Consider the following 19,034-nt stretch of genomic DNA (forward strand, 5'->3'; position numbering starts at 1 on the left):
CTCCTGATACAGTTTTTCTACATAGCTGTAGCTGAGTCCAGCAGAGAGGGATGTTTTCAAGTGTTAGAGATTGTGTTCATTTTGCTTTCACTTAATGTGTGCTCTTTGTCTTTCAGTGGGATGGAGTTGGTCCTATCCCAGGACTGTCGAAGTCCCCCAAAGGGGTTGAGATGCTGTGGCATCCGTCAGTGGTAAAACCATATCTCACTCTTCTGGCGGAAAGTTCCAACCCAGCCACCTTGGAAGGCTCTGCTGGATCTCTCCAAAACCTCTCTGCTGGAAACTGGAAGGTAGGAGGTCTTCTGCCTGTCCACACCTCTTTCCATCTGTGCAGCCACATCAGCAACAATGGTGAAAGGACATGGTTGGTTAGAGTTTGGAAAGGGTGGGAGGAAAAAGGGTTGGGGTAGATCTGTCTGTTCTCAGCTGTCTGTGGGGAGCCAAAGATGGATATGACATGCCCTTCCTGAGAGAAACTGGAGGCTAGTGAGAAAAACGGACACATCCATTCAGTACAGTGGACCCCACGGGCTGGGTATACTGCTGTGGAGATCTTAACAGAGGACATCTAACCCAGCCTGGCAGGTGAGGGGAAGGAGAGAGCCAAGAGGTAGGCAAGGTTTCCTGGGGTGGTGCTACCCAAATAGAATCTTTAAGAATGAGCAGAATTAAGCCAGCAAAGTCTTAATTGTTGGGGGTATAGAGGAAGTGACCCAGATTAAGGGACAAGAGAAGAAAGGCCTTAGGATGAAGAGGCTGGTTGCTGGGGCATTGAAGGCAGGCAAGGAGTGGCCCACTTTGGAGCCAGGCGTTGTGAACAGGCCTGATGGCCAAGCTTCAGGAACTGGGACCTCACCTCCAGACCAGAGGCACCACTGAAAGGGTTGCAACAGACAAGCGTCACAGGCCGATGTGGATATTGTTGGATGTGGCAGTGCAGATGGTGAATTCTAAGAAGAGACAAGTAGAGGCTGGGATTTCACTGGGGAGCCAGGTGAGAGATGCCCAGGGCCTGAATTAGAGCTGAGTTTGGGCAGTGATGCAGGGAAGGAGAGGGGCCCGCTATTGCTCTCTCAGATGCTTACAGAACATGTGTATGGCAAAAGTTTCTGCATTCCTTGCAGGTGTGTGACTTCTTTAAGAAAATTGAAGGTGGTTTCCTACTCTTACCACTATAAGCACATTCTCAAACTTCTATACGACATCTAGCAACTTCCCAGACAATCCTTGTCTGAAATGTTTTCAGCCTCTAGAAATTTCCTGACAGGTATATCTTCGTGGAGTTATTATAATGATTGTTTTTGGCTACTTCTTCCACCACTATTTCCCAAAATAGAATATTTTGGCCACTGCATTATCCATGACAGTGCAAAGCATTGCTAGGCCTAGGTATGCTTTGTTCCATGCAGCCAGCTGCTACAATGAATCTATACACATAACTATGGCCTCGTGCTAAGCCAATGGGGTTGTTGTCTTATTGTTGTTCTTAATGAAAGTGCTAATAGCTTGGAATCCAAGTGCTGGCTCTGGAATCAGAACCCTTGACTTTGAACCATGGCCCTTCCACTTATTAGCTGGTGCCTCGGATCTGTCTGTTCTCAGTTTCTTCATCTGTAAAATAGAGGTAATCCCTACATCACGAGGTAGTTGTGAGGAGTAATGGAGACAGTGAATGTGAAGGGCCTAGGACGGTACCCAGCACATAAGTATGCATAATACTTTTGTTGGTGACCCATCGTTCGTCTCCAGCTTCTTGTGACATAGGATCATTTGATGATAATAAAAAAGACAATAATTAGAAAAGAGATCTGATTTGAGTTGTGTAGTATTTCATTTCTAGGATCATTTAGTGAATGGAAGTTAGATGGTAACCTCATTTAAAATATGAACAGTATCTACAATAGTAAATCAAAATACTAGGCCCTCGTTAAGAAAACAAGAAAATCGTGGCCGCAGATGTTACCAAGTTGGAGGCTCCTTGGTGGGGAGCAGAGCAGGGATGATTGCAGGGCTCCGGACAGGACCCACTCAGGGCTGGGCCGAGCCGCCGCTCTCCACGTGAGACGGGCGTTGGTTCTGCTGCAGGCGTCAGCGGGAGAAGTGGATACAGCTGCCTGAGTGCTTTACCCTATAGCAGTCAGGTACTCTGTTCCCCCTGTAGATTTCATTTGGTTTGGAAAATAGAAGTATTTGTTTCATATGAAGAATGTTAATAGGATCTTTGAAATGCATCTTTTCCTCTTAGGTGTATTATTAAAATAATCTCTTCTGTTGGTACTCAAGAAACTGAGTGGCCAGCCACATATTTTAATGTTCAAAATAATACAAAGGGCTGGCAGACCTTTGTCCTCATGTCTTGACCACCACAGGAAAGTATTAGATGTTTTATGCACAACATTTTTCAATTATCCTAAATTTCGAAAGACAGTTTGCCTTGGTAAAAATGTTAATGAAAGTTAAAAGCTAGATTAAATTAAGACCCATTTTCAAAATGTTACCTTTTTTCTTTCCGTGGTGTTTCCCTGATGACTTAGCATTCCAATTCATAGGGTGCACAAACTGACTCACCGTACAGACTTGCCTCATAATCACAAAAGAATGTCTTGACTGCACATTTAGAAAAGAAGCAGCAGCTAACCTTGAATGAGAAAGCATTTTACATATAAATATACTTACTTTTTCATCAGTGTGTACGAATTATGTTGCTCAGTGTTTCTGGAGAATTCCTTTCTTCTGAGGCAAGGAATTTTTCCATGGAACCTCTTTAAAAGGTTTTGAACTCTAAATATTGTTGCAGAAAAGATAGAAAAAAATGACCTGATGGACACGGGCTGATAGGTTCTGGGCCCTGCCATCCTATTTACAGCCTCTGGACCTGGAATGGGGCCAGCTGCAAAGAAGATGCAAGATCCTTCCTTAATCATGTTTACGTATCTGAGGTAGAAAGTAATCACTGCCTTCTCTTTTCTGCACAAAAATATCTGGCAGATGGCGGTTTGAGATTTTCAGGCTTTGGGATTTCTTTTCAAATCAGTCATCCTAGCCTATCTTTATCCCAAACTATGGTTTTCTCTTTACTGACACCACAGATTTAATCTCCAATTGGAAAGAAAACATTTAATCTATTAGTTCATCTTTTGGAAACATCTTTTTTAGGCAACAGTAACATCTGAGAGTTGAACTCTGTTCCATATTACTTAATGCCTTGTTTTGCTCACTAGTTTGCAGCGTACATCCGGGCGGCCGTCCGCAAAGAAAAGGGGCTCCCCATCCTTGTAGAACTTCTGAGAATGGATAATGATAGAGTGGTGTCTTCTGTGGCAACTGCCTTGAGGAATATGGCACTAGATGTTCGCAACAAGGAGCTTATAGGTACGTTCTGGTGACCAGGTGAGCTACAAAGAGGGAGCCACTACAGCATGTACAAAACTCCTTTGATTTATAAAAACATGACATTTAAAGTGATTAGCAACTGAGTCCTAATCCTTGGTTTCTTGCCATATTTGAGCATCTCCGCTGTCTATCCTTTGTGACCATTTCTTTTCAGCAAGAGATCTCTTCATTAATTAAACCTTGATCGGGGAAGGTACATTTTCAGGAAAGCTAGCAATTTGAGTTACACTTTACAACACTGCTTGATAGATTTGGTGTCTCTATTCCCTAAGGGAGGTTCATTTCTTGAGCAACAAAACAAGTTTAATTCTCCCTGTCTGATTTTTAAGACTGATATCTGCTAGTTAGTTCATCAACACTACCAAGTTATAAATAAAAAAATTTAAAAAATAATGAAACCTCTTTAAAGGTTTGTGGCTTTCCCCCTCAGATCTGTGTAAATGCCCACCCCTAGGCAGAGCCACACTCCCAAGGCCATTTCCACCCAGGGCAGGTCCGGACTAGGGTAAGGCAAGTGAGGCACAGATTTTTAGGAGGCGTTCACCCTCGGCTCCATCCAAATGGAGGGCCGGCACCTGCATGAACCTGAGAATGGGCATCTCTTGGAGATTTGCACCCTAGGTATCTTTACGTGCCTGCCTCCAGGGCGTTGCCCCATCTCAAGCAGGGTGTGGGCTAAGCAAAAGCTCAGAGACCCTCCTGAAGACCTCGGGATAAACCCTGGATCTGCTGTTCCCTGGCTGTGGAACCTGCTGTGGGGGTGGGGGAGGTTGTTCCGTGTTGAGCCGACCTGGGCTCAGTTCCTTCATCTCGACTGAAAACCTCCTCATCTCCCTCTGAAAGGGCATGGACGGTGCCTGCTGTCTTCACCATGGGCCTGCTGTGGAAATGAAAGGAGAGGGGGAGGCAGCTACTTAGAAATCACCAAGTTGCACATCAGTCCCCCAGCTAATGACAGGTCAGGGGAGAGGGAGGGGAAATTCGACCAGATCTTATGTGGATTAGTGAATATATATTGAACTCACTAAAATATACCTGCCATAAGAAAGAGAGAGAGGGGGAGACAAAACTGGAGAAAGGGAGCTAGAGAAAGAACAGGGGCAACCATGTTTACCCTAAAGAGTTGCTGTGAGGTTTCACTCTGGTAAGTTACACAAAAGCCCATCACAGAGTGGGGGCAGAATTGCTATTTTAAATTATTGCCTAGATTACCCTGCTCTATGACACACCGCTTTTTTGAGCCAAATCATCCCCCACGGAGAGGAAAGGAGCTGCTTTTCCTGTTCACACAATCCAATTCATGTCCGATCCCAGCAGAGGCATTATAACTCCTGGTTCCCACATTGCCCTGAGAGAAATCCTCTAGGTCCCTCAGGAGCCATTTTTAAACTTATTTTTGTTACATCTATGTTATTTGAATGTCTTATAAAATGCACATATAGTGTAGGAGTTCTTAATGCTAAAAAATAAAGGGTTGACAACAGAAGTCTTATGGCCTGTCATTCCCCAACTGGGAGGAGACGCGGGAGAGCAGGTGCAGGGCCAGCCCCACTGAGCACAGGCCTTTGGGAGGAGCAGTGTGTGTTCAGAATCCTGGCCTTCTCTCCGTGCACCGTTTCCTGTGAATGTCCCAACTCCCCTTTAAAGCTCCACGAGCATTTTCTCGCTCCACTGATGAGCAGTTTTTTACCCACTTGGAGCACTCTTGAACTATTTCCTGAATCACTTTTTCTTTTTTCCTTCTATGAATTCTGAAGCCCTCCCGAATTCAGTATTTCAATCTAATTTCCCCAGCATTTCTGCCCCTAAGAACCATCCCCTTCTCTCACTCCTTCCCTCTCTCCTTACGTCCATCACCAGCCCTAGCAATGGACTTTCTCTTCAGAGCCATTTTTCACAAGCAAACCCAAGTTTCATCACTTTGTCCAAGTTCCTGCATACTCACCTGAGTCGGCCCAGCTGCAGGCTCTGAGGGAACCACGAGGCTCACTCACAGGCAGAGGGAGCTGCCGTATCCCAAGCCTCAGGGGTACAATTTAAAGTTGTGTCTTAGCAAAATGATAAATTACACATCATGGACCTTTCGGTCATTCATGAGTATTTAAAATCACCAGTGCTAACTTATCATCTGTCCTCAAAAACCACATTTATCTTCTGGCTTACAGTGTCATCACTGTTTTCCCACTCTTGGTGTTGTGAGTAAGCCACAGTCTCCCCTTTGACATGCTGTAAATTATGCAGCATGTAGTCAGGGCCTGTCTGCTTACCAGTGTATGTAAATAGGTCTTTAATAAAAACCCATTTAATATAAACTCAATTATTAGCATAGGAAAAAATAAGAAAATAGTTACTTGAGCTGTAGTTAATTTCTTTTGTGTGTAGTGCAGTTACTCCAGTTTGTCCATTGGTAATTGAAATTGAAAAAGCTAGAGATAATCTCCTTTTGGAGGGAAGTAAGAAAAATTCAGGATCTGTAAAGAAGTATTTCAAAAGCTAGGGGACTCCCCAGACTGTCCTATCAAGAACTTTATTATTGAATTACTCCTGGGAGATAATATACCCATAATTTTAATACCAAAATTTCACTTGTGTCTTCTTTAAAAGAAACTAACATGTCATTATCACTACTGATGTCAGACCATCTGATACACACCCTCAACGTGGTACAAATGTGTGACTGTATCCAGTTCAAATTTTAAGATCCAGAAAGATTTAATGAAAAGCATTGCTTGGCAGTCTTACTTCATCTCTTTTTAAAATTTAAAGATAAGTTTTTTTAAAGCTTTAAGAGGAAGCTGAGTTCTTTTTGATGCATAGGAATTGAATTGAGAATAAAATTTACTATCATGATTCCTGTATTTCTTGCTGTTAATGAAAATAGTTAAACTAGAACAACTTGATTGGTATATATACCCAATTTTATACACTTCTTTACATTTTCTTTCAGCAGTTTATAGTAATGTTTTATAAACCAATCATTTATTTAAGTGACATTGCAATAAATGTTAACTTTCCCCCTTACATTTATAATATTTGTCATTTTATTCTTTGTCATGGGTTTTTTTTTTTCCCCTATTATCGTCTCTTTTGAAGTTTTGTTGTTAAGATGGCATAGTCACAGTCTTTTAAAAACAATCACAAAAACCTAGCACTGTCTGAAAGTAGAATGAAATCTTTTGCATTTGGCAGGTAAATACGCCATGAGAGACCTGGTCAACCGGCTTCCCGGCGGCACTGGCCCCAGCGTGCTGTCTGATGAGACTATGGCAGCCATCTGCTGTGCTCTGCATGAGGTCACCAGCAAAAACATGGAGAACGCCAAAGCCCTGGCTGACTCTGGGGGGATAGAAAAGCTGGTGAACATAACCAAGGGCCGAGGAGACAGGCAAGTCTGCTGCACGGAGATGCGCTCATGAGGCTTTATTCCTGGGATCATCCTGGGATTGATAAGGGCCTTTGTAAGGATATGTTTCCTATTGGAAAGGATTTCTTGTTGCATTTCTTACATGCCAATAAGCTAAGCAGTTTCCAGCAGGTACAACCTGTTTTGCTGAGACAGGCATTTAGGTCACGTGGCCCCTTTTCTGGTTTTTATTGTAATGCCCCTGCATTCCTTTCTGTCTCTAAAGTCACATTTGGTCATGCCGACCCTGGAAAAATCAGAAATGCCATGATGAGGAAAATCTGGGGGCGCCATTTCCCTTGCACCTTGGGCTCTGCTCCAGGCTCTGGGGCCTGTTCTGCAGGAACATCTTCTTGAATCCTCAGCTAGGGGATTGATTTCTCTGCAGGTGGCCAGAAAGTATTAAAATCAACACTCTACAGCAAGTCCTGCTGTGTGGCTTCAGGATGTGCCCTGGGTTTGCATCCTACATTTTCCTTTGCTTCTGGGTAACACCTAATTAACGAAGTAGAAAAAGTGGGGATTAGAGAATCAGTGGCAAAGTAGGCTTTTGTCATGGAGCTATAGTATGTCTGAATTTGATTTAGTATTGGATCACAGACTCCTTCAAGGAAGTGAGAAGTAGGAGTGCTTGGTGCCTTCACAACATAACAGGACAGCAACCACCCATCCATAGTAAAATGGCCCCTCTCCCCACTTTCCACCTCTTTCCCTTGTCCTATTGTCCTTCACAGCACTGATTTCCCCTGGTATTTATTGTTTTCTGTGGCATCTGAACTCCCCCAGTAGAAGGGACTTTGTCTTTTTGTTCATTGCTGTATCCTGTACATCTAGAACAAAGCCTGACCCGTAATAGGTGCTCAGTAAATACTTATTAATTGGCTGAGTGACAGTGCTAGAACTCATTATGTCTTTATACTTTTGAAGGAATTTCTAAAATATAAGAATAATGTGACAAAGCATATTCTCATTTCACAGAAACTATAGCTATCAACATTAACTGTATTTCCTTTCAATCTCTTACTTCTTATATATATATTTTTTTATTTCATTCATAATAAATGCACACACTCTCGTTTTTATTTCAAAGGAAATGAAACATTACAGATAAAGCTAAGATCCGTCCTACTAACTCCCCCTCCTGATCCCCTACCCTCTCCCCTGAGGTAATGTAATCGCTTTTTGCGCTTTTAAAGTTTTGTTAGTCTTCATTTGTGAAAGGCATACAAAGAAAGTGGAGAAAACCAGTGTCAAAACTTTGTATATTAAAAAAAGTTATCACCCAGTCTAATCTGGTTTTCAAAATAAGAGTTTGAGAAAGTTCTATATCAAATCAAGTTGTCTTCTGAACATATATTTACCTTTCTTTATGATTCACCAAGTATGTATTGCCTACCTGCTCTGTGCTACAGCAGTGACCAGATCACACAACCACTTCTGCCCTAAGGTAGCTTACATCCCATGGGCAAGCTAGATGAGGTACTAACTAAGAAACATGCTTAGCCTATCAGATGGTGCTGAATGGGGCCAAATAATAAAATTAGGGAAGATGATAGGGCATGCCACAGTAAGGGGAGGGAATTATAATTTTAGACAGGACGGTCAGGGAAGGCCTCGCAAAGATAGTGCCTTTTGAGAATAGACCTGGAGGTGGGGAGGGAGAGAGCAAGGAATGAACTCTCTGAGGGAGAGCATCTCGGGCAGAGGGAACAAGTGAGGTCCCTGAGACAGAAGAGTGCCTCGTGTGTTTGATGCAATAGCAGGAAGCCAGTGGGACTGAAACAGAACCAGTCAAGGGGAAAGAGGAGGAGGGAAAGTAACTAGCAGTATAGGACCCTGTGGGTCAGCGTAAGGACTGACTTTTACTCTGAGTAAAACCGAAAGCCATCGGGGAGTGTTCAGCAGAGGAGGGATGTGATTGACATCCCTTGAAGGGATCATAGTGACTAGACAAACCCGACCCCCCGAGCCCTGGTGGCAGCAGTCGTGTGGTAAAGAAGTGGTCGGTTCTGACATGGTTAAAAGGTAGAGTCAACAGAATTTGCTGGAGGATCAGATGAGCAGGATGAGAGGAGGTAAAGGTCAAGGAGGACTTCAAGGCCACAGCATGGAGTTCCACTTACCAACGTGGGGACGCCCCCGGAGGAGCAGGTTTTAGGGAAAAGCGGGAGTTTGTTTTGAACATGTCACATTTGAGATGTATATGAGACATCCACTTGGAGTGCCTGGTGAACAGGGGAATATGCTTGAGTTCAGGGCAGAGGTCCAGGCTAGAAATACAAACTTCAGAGTCATCCGTGTATAAATGGCACTTCAAGAGAAGTGAGGTGGGCTGAGATCAATAAAGAAGTAAATGTAGAAGAAAAGAGGCGTGAGGCCTGATGTCCCTCATAGTCAGAGGGCAAAGAGAATGAGGAGCCAGCAAATGAGCTCAAGAATGAGGAGCCAGAGCACTCGGAAGAAAACCAGGAGCACGTGGTGTCCCAGAAGCCAAGTGAAGGAAGTGTTTTAAAGGGGAGCATGTGTCACATGCTCCTGCTAGATCAGGTAGGGTGAGGACTGGGACTTGTCCAATTGAACAGTATTTGTGATGTCATAGGTTTAAGAAAAGATGGGCTGAGAGAAATTAGAGACGAGAGTACATAACTTTTCGAGGAGGTATGCTGCAAAGGAGCAGACAAATTTCCTTTACATTTCTCAGGAGTCAAGTAGGTTTCTGCTCATAGAATTTGTCTCTAAAAACACCTACCTAGCCTAGCTGTTTGTATCAAGGTGTGTACCTGGCACACGCCTGCTTTGTCGAGCTTTGCAGGTAGTCCTTGGAGTCAGATGTGGGGTCTGCCTTTCTGCCTCAGTCCCAGCTGCCTAGCGCTTAAAGACAGGGAGATGGGCAACAGCAGGACTGTCGAGACCCGCCGAGAACGGGACGGCCGTGACCTTCATGGTCATTGTGGGTGTCTGAAATTTCATCTCTGGTCATTTCTTTGAGGTATCTCCTTGTTCTGTGGTCCATTTTGAAAACATAAAATTTAGAAAGGCTTTGAGTGGGTTGGTTTGCCTGGTTCTGTACTTGACTCGTCAGGAACACTAAGAGGAGTGAGTGTTGGGTGGGAGCTAGGATGAAGGTAAATGCAGAAATCTCCCACTCCACGGAACAGAGAGGGTGAAGCCCCTGAATTTGCCTGTACTCTGCCCTCCCTGAAGCCCTCAGTGTCGGTAGCAGCCCATATTCTGTTGCCAGGCGTAGAGAAAGTGCTTATAGCCTGCTCACCTCTCTTCTTCTTCCACTTCATGCAAGTTTCATAGGAAAGATAAGGAGTAAAAGAAGAAATCAGATTTTAGATCCATGATACACACTTAAAGTTAGTTTTCAATGTAAAAATGAATTCCGAAGAGAGAGGTATTCCGTCATCCTCAGGGCTGACTCCCCGAGCCCAGCTCAACCCCAGACGTGGGCATCTGAAGGCCTCTGCTGAGGCAGGAAGCTGCACATCCCTCTTCACTGACTGGTGAGAGGAGCAGCTCCCAAGGTGACACGCAGTGACTCAGGGTCAGCAGTGCTTACAGAGTGCCCGTTTCAGCAGAATGTGTTCAGAGAGGGAATTAATAACTAACCATATTTTCCAAATCGAGCATGAGAGCACGTATGTACGTTTGTTTACATAGAGGTATAAATGACAAGGCAATGGAGGTGTTTTTATCAAAGCCTAATGGGGTGGGAGGGAACATTTAAATTCACTTGGGAGGGTCCTCGCTCCCAGGATGTGTGGTCATGGTCACATTGACCCCAAAGCTCCATATAGGTCAGCTCCCTGGTAGACATGAGGAGGCTGAAAGAGGCCCTCACCTTGAAGGTCATAGGCTCATCCCAACCACAGCTTCTCCCTGCAGAGCTGACTGCCTGAGAGCCGTGCTTTGGTCTTTGCAGCCCCTGGCCAGCCCTGAACTTGACCGACTCCCAGATGTGCCTGATTCCTTGGTAGTGTTTTCTAGCAGCGGCTTCCATGCCCTCTGGTCCTTGGAGAGATGGCCTCTTGGACACTGATTCGCAGCCTGAATATCTCAAGTGTAGCCTGAGGCTGTGCCGCCTCTATTTATTAACATCCTCGCTCTCTCCCTAGATCATCTCTGAAAGTGGTGAAGGCAGCAGCCCAGGTCTTGAATACATTATGGCAATATCGGGACCTCCGGAGCATTTACAAAAAGGTAACTTACAAGAATAGCTCTGGGATGATTAGCATTCATCAGAACACACATTCGTAATCATTTATTGTAATGAAATGTCATTATTCATTTTGAGAGGTTTCTTTTTCTCCTTTAACTCCGCAGGATGGGTGGAATCAGAACCATTTTATTACACCTGTGTCAACGTTAGAGCGAGATCGATTCAAGTCACATCCTTCCTTGTCCACCACCAACCAACAGATGTCACCCATCATTCAGTCAGGTTAGTGGGTAAACTCCAGTCCTTGGTGAGAACATTTGTGTGGCAGAACATTGTTTCCCAACCAGAGGAGATTGAACATAAGCTATTGAACTTGTCATATTCAAATACTCTGCTCTTCTAACCAAAAGCCTTCTTTGGGAATTACATGCGACTGTAAACAACAAACCCATTTTTCTCTGTTCATTTTAAATGTTTATACAAGCTTACACCAACTATAATGCATACAAGTATCCCGGAGCCCTCCATCCCATCCCCTCCCCTAAGATTCTGCTTCGCTGGGTTTGTGAAGGGGCCCAGGAACGTGCGTGTGACAGGCTGGCCCAGGGATGCGGGTAGGAGAGTAGAGGGGCACAGCTTGAGGACCCCTAGGTTGTATCTGAAAATGGCTGCCCTGCCTGCCTGCTGGCCACAAGTTTAGAATCTCTTCTGAAGTGATTTTGAGTTTTCTTGATGAAAACTCACTAGCAGGGTCCTTCAGAGAGGCTCTTGGCACCCACAGCCTGGGAGAGCTCTGCTCTGCTCCTACACCCTCCTCACCACTTAGACCTCCATGCCCTCGCTGTGTTCTTGCCCCCCAGAGTCCACGGCTAATGGGAACTGGCCCTGCAGCTGGGTTTACAAAAGTTCCCTTTGATTTGGAAGTTGGGGCTCTTGGCAACCATGTTACCTACTTATTGGTGGTGTTTAGTTTGGTAGAAGGAATGTTTTGACTAACTTTTTTTTTTTTTTTTTTTGCATGTAAGGACAGAATATTACTACCAAGCTAAGTCAGTCCTGTAAAATTAATTTTTAACTAAATGAAACAGGAAAAGTAGTATCTTTTTTTTTTTTTTTAATTTGGCTATATATCTCCCATGCTGACATATAAATATTATCTGTTGTATTCAGCTGTGCTACTGCTGGCAGTCTTATTTCTCATGTGGACATATGTGTCCAAGAAGACTAATATATGACCAGTGGTTCTTGCCACATAATTGGATGTCTCTACTTGCCCTAGGAATTTGCATACAGTGTGTATTTATCTTAGTTTTTAAGTTATGAGGTGTGTTCTGCAAAGAGAGCTGTGCTTGTTTTTTGACATCCTTACTGAGCTCCCCAGGTGTGGCCTGAGGCTATCTTCTTTTAAAAGAATGTTGAGAATTCTTTAGGGGTTCAGAAATAGGGGTGCCAGGGAAAGCAAGAGATTTAGCTGCGTAACCAAAGGCATATGTACAGGCAAAAGAATAATTTCAGACAGATGAAGACATAGTTACTAAGCAATGAACTAGTTTTGAGGACCTCTTAAATACACACATTGGGCAATGTTGGTGAGCCCCCCTCCAAATGCCGACATACCCTTTTGGATTCCATTCAGAGGTAGGATATAATTCACGCTTGTTTCCAGTTACTCTAAAGGCTGGTCATCCATCCGTCATCATTAGTGTGGCCTTATGGGCACATCTGATGCCTTCCTAATATAATTGTGGGAGGCAGGTGGGTATGTTCTATCCTAGCATCTTCTAGAAAGTAAGCAACATGAGTGGCACATGGACACTGCCCATGAACATTCACCTTTGTTTAACACCAAGCGATCCTATATCAGTGAGGTGACTTTTTAAGGAAAAAATTTCAGTGCCGGTTTTTCTCTGAACGCATCAGTGCGTGTGAAACCACCGGTGGCATGGTTTGGGCACTGCTGCTCTCAAGTGGATCGAGTGAATAAGTGACCACTCATTTATAATTAACTTTAGTGCAAGCAAGATAGTTTTTTAATGAGAAGAAGAAAAAAGATGTGCAGTGTTTTCCTCCTGTGCAAAAATGTCCAAAAGGAGAGCCATGAATAGATATGTTATGGTTAAATGTTTGGTTCAAGCTGAGATTTAAAAACCTGGGCGTTTGTAACTCAGGCTTCTCAGCACCATGAGCTTCTTGATGAGCTGAGCTTACTGAGTTTACGTAATTTCCATGACAGCCGATCACCTTAAAAACAATTGTAAGTTTATGGGCTGGGCACTCTTATTCAAACACATTTAGAGATGCAGATATTTTTTAAATAATTAGAAATCAAAATATCTTGTAAAACATCTATTTATTTACTGAAGAGCTGTATATAAAGGGTAATAGATGGGTGCTTTACAAGCAGCTGAACTGAACTTATAAAGGCGCAAATGTAACTCTTACATGGCTCGTCAGTTCTTCTCAGTTTCAAAGGCCCGATCAAGTCACTGAGGCCCACTGTTGGGGAACCTGCATGATCTCTGCACTGCACCTCTAACTAGGCAGCCCGCACTACAGCTCTTCAGTAAGCTCAGGGGTGGCCAGCACGTCACGGTGGTGGGTCTCAGGTCGCCTGCCAGGTCCTGGGGGCTGGCTGCTCTGCAACTCACAGCACCGCTACAAGCTGATTCTCAGCCCCAGCTGCGCAGCGCTTCTAATTACTGACCTGTGTTTTTCCAGTGGATTTTCCAGAGACACTGACAATCTGATTTTCTCTTCTCCTCTTTCTCTCTCTCTCTCTCTCTCCTCCTTTTGCCTCTTCCTTCAGTCGGCAGCACCTCTTCCTCACCAGCACTGTTAGGAATCAGAGACCCTCGCTCTGAATACGATAGGACCCAGCCACCTATGCAGTATTACAATAGCCAAGGGGATGCCACACATAAAGGCCTGTACCCTGGTAAGATGCCAGTTGGGTGTGTGATAGAGTACCTCGAAAAGCCGCGTGTTTCCAGGCACGCGGCCGGCGGCCTGGGGAGTACCCCGTGCCTGCATTGAGACTGTCCCCCAGCAGCAAACCGTGTTCCAGTCTCTCCGTGTCCTGCTTCGGGGGCTGCTGCCTTTTCTGCTTGGTTTAAGTTCAGTAAGCTGAGGTAGTGGTCTGGTGACTTCAAGTAAAAAGAGCACTGCACCCCGATGACAAGTAATTTCTGGCCTCCCTGCAGCGCATTTCCTCTGGCCTGCTCCCTCCCTGCTCCAGCAGTCCTCCTGTGTGCCCCAGTGTGTCAGCCCTGGGCTCTGCTGCCTTCCAGGGTCACATCTCCCAGACTGGCCTGAGAATGGAGGTCTATTTCATTTACACTCCCGTGGAAAAGAGTTTGAATGCAAAACAAAATGTACAGTGGGATTCCCTTCAGAGTGATTATTTTTTAAAAATAAATATAATGTTATATAGTATTGATATTTTATGTCCTATTCTGAAAGCTGTGCATATAATATATTGAAAGGATGGCAACCCAAAGGGTTGTCAAGATTTCCTATTATCTCCATTCTCAACTATCTTGCATATCATAACTACTCTTGAGGTTTCAAATAAGATAGTGTGAGCTCTCAAAAAAAAAAGTACTCTTTTCTCAAAAGACCTATTTATTAAAAAGAAATAAAAGCTGGTGGCAACTTAACTGCTGGGGGAGCAGTCTCAGTTGTGCTGTTGTCTTTGAAATTGTGATTTCACAGGACTGGTTACTAATCGACTGTTGTTACTATGGCAATTAATAGCTCAGAAAATTGCAGATGCTACATTTCCAACATCAAGCTCTTTGAGAAGGAAATGCACATACAAACTGAAGTGCATGCATTGTTACTTCAGATTTGCAGCAGCCTGCTTTATTTTAAAGATTGCCTCCTTAGCATGCCTCCTACTGTATCTCTGTGCTTGCTTCAATAAACTAATTTGCCTCAAGTATGTTTCATTTTCCTCATTAAAAAATGCAAACCTTTGCTAGCCTTAACAATAATAGAAGGGTAACCTCTGCCATCATTGCCATCATCGGGAGTCTAGTGGACTCTTGAAGACGGCTGTCTGCTTACCAGGCTCTTGTTGTTTTAAAACGTGCTTAAATATGGCAGGCACAAGCATATGCCTCCGCGTGCCCAAACTGCTTAGAGCATGCCTGTGCCTGCTCTTCAGGACCTGGGTTTTTGAGTCAAAACGGTTCTGAAGGCGTAGAGCTTGTTCTGATGTTTCCCTTCCCCCACCTGACCCAGTGCTGTAGCTCAGAACCCTGAAAAAATGGTGTTCCTTGGCCCGGGGAGCAAGGCTGCTATTCAGAGCCAACCAGAAAAATCTTCACAGGTGTGAACAGTGCCCTGCAGTGACCAGGGGTTGAGAAGGAACCCTTTTTGGATGAGCTATGCATTGGCGTTGCTTTTTGGTGACACACACACAGCCTATTTTGCCATATTCATTAGCTCCTGACAGCCCTGGGGTAAGCAGCAGCCCGGCTAGATCCAGGGAGCCCAGGCTGTCCCCGTCTGTGCTGGCCCTGGGGAAGGCAGGCCATGTGAGGGACAGCACCAGCCCCTTGCAGGGAGACCACACAGCCTAATGGACCAGGATAATGAGCACTAGTTTTAATTTCATAAAATATTTTCTTACAGGCTCCAGCAAACCTTCACCAATTTACATCAGTTCCTATTCCTCACCAGCAAGAGAACAAAATAGACGGCTACAGGTGAATGTGCAATATCATTTTTACAGAAGGCCGATTAGCAGGGAGCAACACAGTAAGGCGTCCGCGCCGGTTGACTTACCAGAGCTGGGCCAGTGTGGCAGGGGCCGAGGGGCTTTCTCTGGGGATCTCAACTCCTCAGATGCTCATCCGTGGTTTAAGCAAATCACTTCACAGTAGCCTCATGTCCTTGAACGTCTGAGTCGGTGCTGCTGAGACCACCATGCCTCTCATGGGAACCTGCTGAGAAGTCTGACTCATATTCTTTACCCAACAATTTCCTTTTCCCCACTTTTTAGTTTTTCCTGTTAATCTCTCAAATCTCTTCCATCCTCTGGGTGGGGAAAGGTCGGTAAGCACACTTCATTGTCTCATCTCATTGTTCTCTTTTCTGTGCACTTCATCTCCATCTTCATGACTTCCTCCCATCCAAGCCTCCACGGCCAGGTGTCTGTTAGCTTCAGAGGCGAAAGTGGACTCAGCCCTGCTTAGTGAACCCCGCTCTCCATCAGAGTGGGGTCTTGTGGTTGTAACATTCAGTGTCTGTTTTCATGGGTGGCCTAAAATTCATTTCGATCCTTTGATGCCATGTCCACCTGGGTCACCTGATCTCACCTCTTACCTTCCAGTACCACATGAGCAACTGGGGTTTCCCAAACAAGCCTGCATCCTGTCTTTCAGATAAGGATTCTTTCTCTAAGACCTCTCTCCATTTTTTCATCTTTTCTCAGTAGATGGAAGAAAAGGAACTTCCCAAATTACAATTTATGCTATAGTTCTTTTGGTCAGGAGAAGTAGCCTCAGAATCATAACTCCTTAAATTAAAAAGAGAATTTAGCTCTGAAATCCTTATAATGTTAAAATGCATGTAGTTCCAGAATACGATGTTGACATCTATGGTAAATTTGTTACATCTTATGAAGTGGGGGAGATTTGGGCGTGATCAAGAGGAAAGAAAGACATGACAGCTTTTCTCCAAACATGTTTGAAGAAAGTCATGTGAGATCAGAGATAGGACAACACAAAAGGGAATGGGGGCAGGGTGCCCTGTGTGGATCCCCACCTGTGTTTCACCTTGCTTCCTTAAGGATGGATGTCCCAGCCCTGGCTTGGGGAAGTCTCTTCCTTTAGAATTGTATTTGCTTGCCTGTCTCTTCTGATTTTACTACTTTTCTGCCTGGAGATTGCTTGTTCTTTTAATAGTACAGCAGGGCTTCCAAAGTGTACCTGTTCACCCAACTACATATTTATTTTAAAAATTGAGGGATGGGCTCAGTTTTCATCTCTAAGGTACATGTTTTAAAAGATGGTTGTACAATTGTATAACTATCCAAAGCTCAAAAATCCAGCTTCCAACTAAATTCAGCATGTGCTAGTGGTTCCCTTGTGTCAAAGCAAAATTCAAGTTCGTCCTTCAGTTGCGCAGGTAAGAGACACCCACACACACACACACACACAGCAGAGCACAAGACTGGGCCTCTTATAAGGAGGGAGGAGGTAGCCAGACGCTCTCTTGGGCTCTCCTGAGGCATTAACTTCTAGAGGCCCTTAGGACAGGACTTGAGCAAACTCTGCAAGCCCACCTATAAATGTAGTTTAAAAATCTTTTAAGTCCACTACTAAACAGACAGTGTGTACCAGAAACAACTTTGAGCCATCAGTTCACAAATACTGAGTACTGCTTTAAAAATATAAAACAGGAAGCCCACCTTAATTTTCCTTAAAACATGTATTTCCAAAAATTGCTTTGATTTATTTGCTTTTTCATTTTCATCAACAGCATCAACAGCTGTATTATAGTCAAGATGACTCCAACAGAAAGAACTTTGATGCATACAGATTGTATTTGCAGTCTCCTCATAGCTATGAAGATCCTTATTTTGATGACCGAGTTCACTTTCCAGCTTCTACTGATTATTCAACACAGTATGGACTGAAATCGACCACAAACTATGTAGACTTTTATTCCACTAAACGACCTTCTTATAGAGCAGAACAGTACCCAGGGTCCCCGGACTCGTGGGTGTAGCATCAAGATGCTCAGTAAAGGAACTCTTTCTTTCTAACCTTGTTTGGATTGAAATGAAAAGTCTGCCGTGCTGATTTGCTGATGAAATGTGAAAGTGAAATGGAAGGAACGAGTGAAGAGCATATTTTTTTTCTTTTTTGAGGAATTATCAGGGAAGTGAGGAAACCTTGAGGAGAGGACTTTCAAAGCTCTATTTAGGTGTTAGATCTAATTACTTGTAGATTCTGTAGTCTGGTGAAGGTGTGGGCGATGTGATGAGAGAGTTGAGAAATGGGTGAAATGAGATGGGGAATGTGTAGGTCAAATCAAATTAAAGATGATTTTTTTAATGTGAATAAAGTTATGTTCTGATAGTTTGTACAGAAAAAAAAATGGATGCCCTTCATGTTTTATTGCTATTACTAAATGTCAAGGTCGTATGCTATTATGTCTTGTAAATTTCTTTTGTTGGTGTAAATATGGAAATGCCACATTGGTTAAGTGCCATCATTTGTAATGCAGTGTGTCATTTGAAAGGAGATTTGAAGAAACTGACAGCTTAAAAAACAAGTGGGAACCCCAAGGAATTGTTAGCAATTAAAAACAAACTACAACATCTTTTGTTTTCAAAATGAATCGTGTACCTTTGAAGCACAAAGTTCAGTCTGGTATAGCAGCGCCATGGCCATTCCCTGCCTCTTTCATAGGACACTTCACTGCCATTTTCTATGCACATGGAAGAAAAATAAATGTGGAGATTTCATCCTTGGAAATTTGTTCCCTGTTCTTTTTTATTTTCTGTGTATAATACAGAAAGGCAGATTTAATACATGTGAATCTACATGTTGGATACAGCTTAGATATAGTCAACTATTTTGGACTTTTCCTAGTTGTATACAGTTAATAGACTTGGTGAGATAGACCAGACCAAAGAACGAAGTTATGGACCTCTTTATCTTAGTATTTTTATTTCTTGGGATCTGTTTTGAATCTAATGCGCCTTGTTTTATCATATTTTTTATTTGCTTGTTTGTTTGTTTTTCAGGCTGCCATATATATTAACACTACTTTTCACTTATGAGAAATTACATTTGGCAGCCCAGCCCTAACTAAATTGACAGACTGCATTTGGCATCATCGTTAAGAACTTGGTGACTACATAAAAACAGTGTTTGGGCATCTATTGGTTGGCACCAATGTAGTAAACCTAAACAATTTCTAAATAATTATTTTACTGAGTAATTCCATGAGACAATAATTCCTGGATTAGAGAGAGGGTGGGGGAAGCCCCCCACACACGGTAGTCAGGAGTCCTGATAATACCAAGCATTATTTGTAAGCTTTTCTCCATCTATGGAG

At 43.6% G+C, this 19,034-nt stretch overlaps 1 protein-coding gene across 17 annotated transcripts in view; it reads left to right on the plus strand.

Moving 5' to 3' along the window:
• The window catches only part of PKP4 (plakophilin 4), a 228,375-nt gene extending 209,927 nt beyond the window's left edge, over window positions 1-18,448 (plus strand). For 14 of the 17 annotated variants that reach the window (XM_074336670.1, XM_074336711.1, XM_074336719.1 and 11 more), the window contains 8 exons: window positions 117-290; window positions 3,222-3,372; window positions 6,583-6,778; window positions 10,918-11,002; window positions 11,126-11,243; window positions 13,768-13,896; window positions 15,597-15,670; window positions 17,448-18,448. In XM_074336670.1, the coding sequence (XP_074192771.1) occupies window positions 117-290; window positions 3,222-3,372; window positions 6,583-6,778; window positions 10,918-11,002; window positions 11,126-11,243; window positions 13,768-13,896; window positions 15,597-15,670; window positions 17,448-17,696 (1,176 nt within the window). In that variant the 3' untranslated portion in view covers window positions 17,697-18,448. The remainder of the gene's footprint in view (window positions 1-116; window positions 291-3,221; window positions 3,373-6,582; window positions 6,779-10,917; window positions 11,003-11,125; window positions 11,244-13,767; window positions 13,897-15,596; window positions 15,671-17,447) is intronic. The other 3 variants (XM_074336698.1, XM_074336702.1, XM_074336705.1) reach the window with 2 other exon arrangements.
• The last annotated feature ends 586 nt before the right edge of the window (window positions 18,449-19,034 follow it).

The sequence above is a fragment of the Rhinolophus sinicus genome, linkage group LG01, assembly GCF_036562045.2.
Source record: "Rhinolophus sinicus isolate RSC01 linkage group LG01, ASM3656204v1, whole genome shotgun sequence".
NCBI classification, from domain to species: domain Eukaryota; kingdom Metazoa; phylum Chordata; class Mammalia; order Chiroptera; family Rhinolophidae; genus Rhinolophus; species Rhinolophus sinicus.